Source organism: Hyaena hyaena, unplaced genomic scaffold (genome assembly GCF_003009895.1).
Source record: "Hyaena hyaena isolate Hyena2069 unplaced genomic scaffold, ASM300989v1 scaffold_38, whole genome shotgun sequence".
Classification (NCBI taxonomy): domain Eukaryota; kingdom Metazoa; phylum Chordata; class Mammalia; order Carnivora; family Hyaenidae; genus Hyaena; species Hyaena hyaena.
Window position 1 is genome coordinate 1,734,072 of NW_024080670.1, and position 8,535 is coordinate 1,742,606.

Genomic DNA, 8,535 nt, shown 5'->3' on the forward strand with positions numbered 1-8,535 from the left:
AATCCAGTGAGTGAGTTGAGCCAGGCAGGTCTGACAATGCCACTGATACTGCAGGCTGCGACCCCTGGATGTGTCTAACAACAGCCAGCATTTAGTGAGCACCTACTGGGTGCCGGGCACCATGCTAAGTGCTTTACTCCTACCACACGGCCAAGATCCCCAGACAGTTCCATCACTGCGCGTGGTTTACTAACAAACAGCCTGACGCTTTGGCAGGAGAAAGGGACTCGCCCAACACCACGCAGCAAATAGCTGAGTCTCTACTCAGCTGCGGGCTCGTCTGTCCCCGGAGTCACTGCCCCAAACCGGGCTCCCATCTGTTCAGTAATATGTGGGTGCTCAGAGAGAAGGGGCTGTCCAGGAAAAGGGGGCGCAGGTACCCACGGAGACCGCAGAGGCCGTCCAAACCAGCACCACGAGCCCCAAGCCATGTCCCCTCCAACCAGCTGGGACGTAAAGCCCATCAGGAACGACATAAAACCAAGCCGGCCCCCACATCCGGCACTGACCAAGCAGAATGAGCTCGGAACACAGAGGCTTATTTTGGGAAAGTGGAAACAAAACAAAGCTCTCTAATTAGAGCCATCTGGGACGCAGGGGCCCCGGGGGGGGGGGGGGGGAGGGGGGGGGGGGGGGGGGGGGCCGGAGGGTGCTGAGCTGGGAATGTGTGGGCGAAGCTGCCCAGCCCACTGCGGGCATGAGAACCAGGTGGGGAGAGCTGCTCCCAGCCTGGGGGGCGGAGGGGAGGGGATCGCTTGGCTCTGCCATGGTCATCCCCTGTTCCCGTCTTCCTCCCCCACCCTGGCTCTTGGCAATTTGGGGCACAAAGATTCCTATGAGAAGCTGGGGAATCCCCACGAGAGCCTGGCTGACTGAGGGCCGGGCCTGTCACAGTTTTCTCCTCTTTCGAGCAAGAGTCTAAACCCCTAAATATGGATCAAGACCATCAAGCATACTGTCTAACCCGGGAAGACCCCTGCGATGAAGCAGGAAGAGATGAGGGGCTGCGTGACGATGATGGGGAGGAGAGCAAACACGAAGGATATTCCAAAGAACGATCTAGAATTCTGGTGAATGCCTGAAGTCCAAGGAGGGAAGAATTACAGCTGACGGCCAGGTTTCTTGCATGGTGCATGGAGAGGTGGGAGGAGAATGCCTTTACTTTTTACTTTGAAATATGCCTAAAAGTTGGCAACTTGACCATTTGTAAGCATACAGCTCACCCGGGGGTAAGTATATGCACACTGCTGTGCAGCGCCCCCTCCATCCACCTCTAGAATTCTTTTCATCTTCCTGAACTGAGAGCCCTCACCCTGGAGACTGCTCCCCCCTCCCTCCCCCTCCCAGCCTCTGGTGCCCAGGCTTCTCCTCTGTCTTTATGAACGAGGCTACTCGGGGGGCCTCAGACACGCGGAATCATGCAGCCTCTGTCCTTCTGTGTGTGGCTCATCTCACTCAGCGTCACGTCCAGGTTTATCCCTGTTGCAGCAAGTGTCAGAATCTCCTTCCTTCTCAAGGCTGAGTAACATTCCACTGCGTGTCTACATCACGTTTAGCTTATTCCTTATCTGTCAACGGACACTCTGGTGGCTTCCGCTCTTTGGCTGTTGGGAATAGCGCTGCCGTGAACTTGAGGGCCTTTACTTTGGGACCCTAGGCTTGAGGCCCGGGTGACATCCAAGGACTGACCTTGAGGACGATGTTCAAATTGCCCGGTCAAGAGGGCTCAGGTGGGAGACGAGAAAGGTGCAGGGGGGAGTCCCGAATGCCCAGCACGATTGCTGTAGGCGCGGCCAGAGCATTCCTGGTGGCAGGGCTGGCGTGGAGGTCAGGGGGAGCGGGGAAAGGGAGGGGGAAGTGGCCGGAACAGGCCGGGCCTGGAGGAGGGCTGAGGCCACAAGCTCAGGCGTTCGGGGTGTGTCTGTCTGCAAGGCCGGGAAGTTACGCACGTGTACATTCGTGCACCGCTCCCGGGTTCCCAGCAAGGAAACGCAGCGTGGCCGTGATGTCCGGGGGTTCACATCCGGCTCCACCACTTACCTGCCCCATGGCCTTGGGCAAAACACCTAACCTCTCACCTCCCTCGGATGAACAGGGCAGGCGACTTGGACACCCTGCCTCGCCTTCCTTTCCTATTTTGGGGTGCAGGGGTGCAGAATGGGCATAACGACAGGGCTCGGGAGCAAATGCCCGCAAAGCGCTTGTAACAGCTCTACGCACGCAGCACGTACACGACAAGGTCTAAGTTGCTGTTGCCCTCGTTCACCCGACCCACATTTACCGAGCACCCCTGCGCAGGGGGGCCTGTGCCGAGTGCCGTGGCGCAGCTGTGAAAACAGGCATCTGCATCTCGGAGCGAGCGATCGACACTGACAAACCCACACCTCAGCACAGCGTGGTCCACTGTGAAGGGGGCAAGGGCGGGGGGCTGCCTGGAGGAGGCCACCTCTAAGCTGAGCAGGGCAGACAATGGCTGGTCCGCCGCTGCATCCCAAGGGCCTGGCACGGGGCCCAGCACGGAGTAGGAGGGCAGCTGAGCCCACCCCTGCAAATCCTGGGTCACAGCCCGGGGCCCGGGGGTGCTGCGCGGCGGCTGCTTCTGTGGGTGGAGGCAAACCAGGCCTGCTGCACGGAGCCCCGCGTTCCAGCCAGAACCTCCTGGGAGAAGGAAGGGGGACTCGGCCCCCCGGCACCGGCCGCCGCCAACGCAAACACGGCCGCCCGGCCGGCAGGAAGACGACGCAATGTGGCCAAAACTCAGGAGACACAGCTGGCTTCGGGGCTCCAGGCAGGGTCCTCCTGACGTCCCGCCCCCGCCCAGGCCAGGCCCCACGTCTCCTTGTCCCCCGCACTCCAGAACACAGTCTCCTGGCTGTCTCCTGAGCCGTCCCCTCGGCCTGAAGCGTCCTCTGGTCTTTGGACAGCTCCTGCCACACTTTAGATCTCAGGGAGGCTGGCTAACCGCCCCCCCCCCCCCCCCCCCCCGTGTATTCCCAGAGCCTAAATCCTCATTCACCATTCACGTCACCCTGGGCCCAGCTCGCCCTCCGGCAGACAAGACCCCAAGGCCAGGACGGCCGAGGCTCGGTCAACAGCCAGCCACCTGGCCTACCCCATGGAGAAGGCTTGTCCTCCGGCAGTGGGACCCGAGGCTGGAGAGAGGCAGGCAAGCTGGCCTGTTGTGTTCCTGAAACTGTCCCTTCCTGAGGCCTCGGAGCTCATCTGCGCGGGAGCATGAGGGCATCCGAGGAAGTGTTCAGGCCAGAAGGGAGATGCCCCCTACCTCTGCCAAAAGGCAAGGCACAGACTGGCCGGACTTGGTCGCTTGTCATTGCCAAGGGCGGCACGGTCAGGCCAGGACCCCAGGGTCTGCTGTTTATTGGCTGCATGACCCTGGACAATGACTTCACTTTCGGGGCCTCGGTATCCCCGCCTGGAAGAGAAATCAGGCTGATTGCGGCTCTTAGTCCCAGGTGGGAGCCTCCTGAATAGTGTCTCTTATCCCTGATGACCATGCACCTCCCCCAACCCCCCTCCCCCCCCGCCTCCCCTCCCCCCCCCACCCGCCCCGGACCCAGGCCCCAGCCTGCTGGCTTCCCTGGGCCCTGCTGCTGCCTTTCATCCCAGACAGGAAGGCTCGGCTTAGCGACTCTGGGATTTGGAACAGATGTCTGCAAGCTCACAGGGGGCTGGGAACACGGCGACCTCCATCCCGAGGCTGACTGGCCCCCACTCCCTCCCCTGCCCCCACCCCACTCCCTCTGGGGGCCCCAGGCCAGAGCCAGCCACCCATTCTCCCCTCCCAAGGAGTGGGGGATGGAGCCAGCAGAGGTGGCCTGAGGGCCTGGGGGAGAGGTTGGAGGCCTCCACTGGGAACACCCTGACCAGCCCAGACTTCTGCCCCCGATATTATGCAATCTGCAGCTTAGCAAGGAACAAACCAAACTTGAATGGAACCCAAAACAGGCTAAATGGGGGGCTGCTGTGGGGCACCGGCGCCCCTGGTGCATAAACAGGGCCCCGGGGGTCAGGACATCTTTGGGGAGCCAGCGTGGCAAGCGTTTCTCAATCCTTCGGGCAGAGGCCACCCCAGGGCACCCCCAGCCCTGAGCTGTTTTCAGCCGAGTGACACTGGCCACACACGAGGACCGTCACAGCTCCTGGAGGCACGTGGCCGACCTGAGCTCGCAGAGCCTGCACAAGCAGTGCGGAGGCGGCGGTCTGGGCCCTACTGTGCGGGGGAGGGCGCGGGGCACAGGGGTGTGGCAGCGTTTGCACGGTCGGTGGCTGGGCTGTGCCCGAGCCCAGAGCTCGTTCTGCGATTTCTACTCTGTTCCGTCTCTGAGACCAGATGAACGGGAACCCTGAGCTGGGCCCGAGGCACAGGGCCGAGGGGGTGACGTCGCCACTCACGGAGGCCTCCTTTCCGGATTCGAATGAGGGCCTCTTGGGCCCCTCCTGTGCGCCTGGTGCTGTGCAAAGTGACAGAACACCGGCTCGGGGAAGGAGGGGTGTGAGCGTGTGTGTGTGAGCGTGTGTGTGAGTCTGCTGGTGACAGTCTGAGTGAGTGGGTGTGCACATGTGTGCGTTTGGGAGTGTGAAAGAGCAAGTGTGTGAGTGTGAGTACATGAGTGTGTGCGTGGGTGTGAATGGTGAGTGTGAACGTGTGAGTGAGTAGATTGTGAGGGTGAGTGTGTGGAGACGTGTGAGGGGTGTGGAGGTGAGTGTGTGAATATAACTATGAGTATGAATATGAGGAAACGGGTACATGGAGGTGAGTGTGTAAGTGTAAGTGTGAGTAGACTGTGAGTGTGTATGTGTGTGAGTGTGTGTGGATGAGTGTCTGAGTGTGAGTAGATGTGTATGGTTGTGAATGAGTGTGAATATATGCACGTGAGAGCCATGAGTAGATGTGTGTGGATGAGCATATGAATGTGAGTAGATATGTGTGGGTATGACTGAGTGTGAGCATATGTGTGTGAGAGTTGTGAGTAGGTGTGTAAGAGTGTATGTGTGTATAAGCATGAGTAGATGTACGTGGATGTGTGAGTAGATTGTATGGGTGTGTGGAGGTGTGTATGTGAGTGTGGAAGTATAAGTGTGAGTACATATGTGAGTAGATGTGTGTGACTGTATGAGCACGAGTGTGAGTAGATGTGTGGAGGTGAGTGTGTGAGTGGGGGTGTGGAGGTTATGAGTAGGTGTGAATATACATGTGTGAGTAGATTGTGAGTGTGTGTGCATACAAGTGTGAGCAGACATGTGTGGGAGTGTGGACGTAAGTGTGTGAGTGGGAGTGTGGAGGTATGAGTAGGTGTGAGTACATACGAGTGCGAGCAGATGTGAGTGGGAGTGTGGAGGTATGAGTAGGTGTGAGTACATACGAGTGCGAGCAGATGTGTGCGGGAGTGTGGAGGTAAGTGTGTGAGTGTGGAGGTATGAGTAGGTGTGAGTGCGTGTGAGTGCATACGAATGTGAGCAAATGTGTGTGGAGCTGAATGTGTGAGGGTGGAGGTATGTGAATGTGGGTATACATGTGAGAGAATATGTGGGTGTGAGCATATGAGTGTGCGTAGACGTGTGTGGATGTGAGTGTGAGGTCCCCAGCTGGGAAGGGCCTCCCACGCAGCCCAGCAAGGTCACACCGCCAAGCACAGGGCCTTGCACACAAGCGCTCGGCAAATGGGAACGGCCCCCAAATCCAACCCCGGGCGCTTCCCACCCTCCCGCTTCGTCTGAACCCGGGCTGAGCCCCTTGCCCCCCCGGGGTTCCAATGACACATGTAACACATCAGCCACCCCCCCTCGGTCACGGAACAGCGTGTCTCTCCCACAGCCCCCACCCTGTCCCAGATGCCTTCCCTGTGGCCTTGGGGTTCCGCCAGCCGTCAGGCCAGCTCCCCCAGACTCCCTCCCCCACTGGTTTCCTGTCACCCCGCCCCAGGGAGCAGCCCCGTCCAGCCATCCTGACAGGCGGGTGCAAGGTGACAAGGCCCCAGATAATGAACTTCTTGCCTGCTCTGCTGAGGGGCTCAGTGCCGTCCCCATCCCCCACCTCGCTTCAATGTCATTTCCCGGCCCTCCCCAAGATGCTGTCCCCCAGGGCTAGGAAGAGCCATTTCTGTTTCTGGGTGGCGCTCACGTAAAGGAATCTATGCTCTGTCCTCGGCTATGGATGTTCCTATCCCGTCAGTTAACAGCTGTGTGTCTTTGGGCAAAACCCTTAACCTTTCTGAGCCTCAGTCTTCTCATCTGAAAACTGGGGATACTTTCTCATAACCGCTTATCCAAACTGCTTGGCTGCGGGTGTGTTTTGGAATGCACAATTTTTTAGAGTTTAGAGACATAACGCAGTCCTTACACCGTGGATTGTGTCAACACCCCCTGCTGGGCTTACCCCCACAGGCTGTACTTAAATGAGATTTCAGTTACAAAATGTATGAATATTCACTCTAGGATAAAGAAGGTCTATCAATAGCCTCTGGTCAGGTTTGGCAGCCAAAACGAAGTATAAAAATAACTCGAATTTTCAAAGCTTGGGGAGATTTCAGACCCACAGACAAGGGAGTATGAACCAGTGCTCTCCCCACGCCTCCCCAACAGATAGGGTGCCTAGCTCGGTGCCTGGGGCCCAAGGAGGACCTGGATTAGGCTGGACTTGAAGGGGGCAGGGATATTCCCATTCCTGAACGGGGCAGGAGTCGGGAGTGAAGGCCTGGGTCCAGACTGGGGAAGCCGAGCCCAAGGCTCTCGGGCTGAAGCGAGGGAGGCCCGGGCGGGGCAGGCAGCCTTGAGATCAGGTCCAGCCCCCCCAACAGCAAGGTGAAGCGCGGCTGCTGGTCAGAGGCTAACCCCTCCTGGAGGCGAGGGCCTTGGCTCCTACCCCCAAGAACACACCCAGCACTGCACGCAGCCTTGGGGACTCACGATCCCCCCAAATCCACCAGACGGACGACCCACCTCCTGCCCTGGAGCGCAGACCAGTCCACCCCCGGATGGGTCCCCCCCTCTCCCCACAAAACTCTGAGCTAGGAGGGACAACCGTCATTGGGCACTGTCCTTGCCTCCGGATCCAGTGCTCTGTATAAAGGGGCTCCCCGGAGGCGGAGGCTGCCCGCCCCTGCCAGCCCCGAGGGGCACCCATCAGTCCACACTCCCAGCGACCGTGGGGAGCCTGGGGTGGGGACACAGCCAGCCCAGGGCGCGCAGCACCCCGACGGACGGCGGCCCGGGGACGCGGCGCTTACCCAGGCGAAGGGTGATGTTGACCGAGGTGGGGTGCTGTACGCCGAAGGCCATGGACGGGCTCTGCCACCAGGTGCTGTCGTCCTGGCTGTGGAAGTCGGTGAGGTAGGAGGCGTTGTGGTGGCGCCGGGGGTCGGCGGCGTCGCAGCGCTGGCACTGCGCCCCCGCGCCCGGCGCGCCCACGTGCGGGCAGAAGTCCTCGGGCGGGCGGCCGCACGTGTGCGAGGCCTCGGCGCGCCGGCCGAACGCCGCGTTCTCGAACACCGGCAGGCAGCGCTGCGGGCGCCCCGCGCCGTCGTAACACGCGCCCGAGCCCGCGCCCGCGCCGGCCGCCCGCGGCGCCAGGAGCGCCAGGCCCAGCAGCAGCGCGGCCGCCGCCATGGCCGAGGGCACGGACGCTCTGCCCGCCCGGCGGGGCTGCGGTGGGCGCGGGGCGCAGGGACCCGCCTCCCCCGGGGGGCGGGGAAGGACGCGGAGGGGCGGGGCGGGGTGGAGACGCGGTGGGAGAGGGCGGGGAGGGGCGGGCGGCACCCCCACCTCCCCCCACCTCCCGCCGCTCCGTGCCTCGGCGCCCACCCCCCCCTGGTGGACGTACCCGGGAGTGCCCGAGCTGCTTTCCCACCGGGCTGCAGAAGCCCAGCCTCCTGGAGCCTCACGGGCCTCATCTGTAAAATGGGATGGGTTTCCGCCCTTGTGAGGCTTCAGGGGCTGCTCATCATATGGGAACCGCTCGCCGGCCTTTCGAGTCCTGGGGTAGGGGTGGGGGCGGGACATGAGGGTCTTTTTGCCTGGTCTTTCCCGTGACACATCTCTTCCCAGCCACAGAGTCACCCGAGGCGGATTGGGGGGGTGGTTCCTCCTGGGTCCGCCTCCCCATTAACTCTGAAAAGCAGCTGCAGCTGCTGACTTGTGTTTGCTCGCAAAGCAAAAGAGATTCTAACCTGAAGTTTGTGACCAAGGGTATCTGGGATCATCACAAGTATCTCCGGAGGCCTCCCTGCCCCCTCCCCCCCATTTGCTCTCCATCCATTAAAATGAGTAAATCAAGGAAGAAAAGCCACCTCTTTATATCAATAGATGTAGGAGGAAACACTTGATAAAATTTAGCGGCCCTCCCCATCCCCCCAAGGAAATCTCTAAGGAAAATAGAAGTACACGTCCCACGTGCTAAGGATGGGTTTTCACCTGCAGCCTCGGTAGCTGGGGCCCCGGATGCAGACCAGGTCCCGCCAGTCAGAGGTCCTCGCTTACGATTTGGAAGGTAGAAGCGAGCAGAGCCCATCTTCTGCC

The 8,535-nt window shown here is 60.5% G+C and overlaps 1 protein-coding gene across 1 annotated transcript in view; it reads right to left on the minus strand.

Moving 5' to 3' along the window:
• LAMC3 (laminin subunit gamma 3) overlaps positions 1–7,646 on the minus strand; it is a 60,776-nt gene extending 53,130 nt beyond the window's left edge. Inside the window, exon 1 of the mRNA XM_039229648.1 lies at positions 7,248–7,646. Within this exon, the coding sequence (XP_039085579.1) occupies positions 7,248–7,626 (379 nt within the window). The 5' untranslated portion in view covers positions 7,627–7,646. The remainder of the gene's footprint in view (positions 1–7,247) is intronic.
• Between the last annotated feature and the right edge of the window lie 889 nt (positions 7,647–8,535).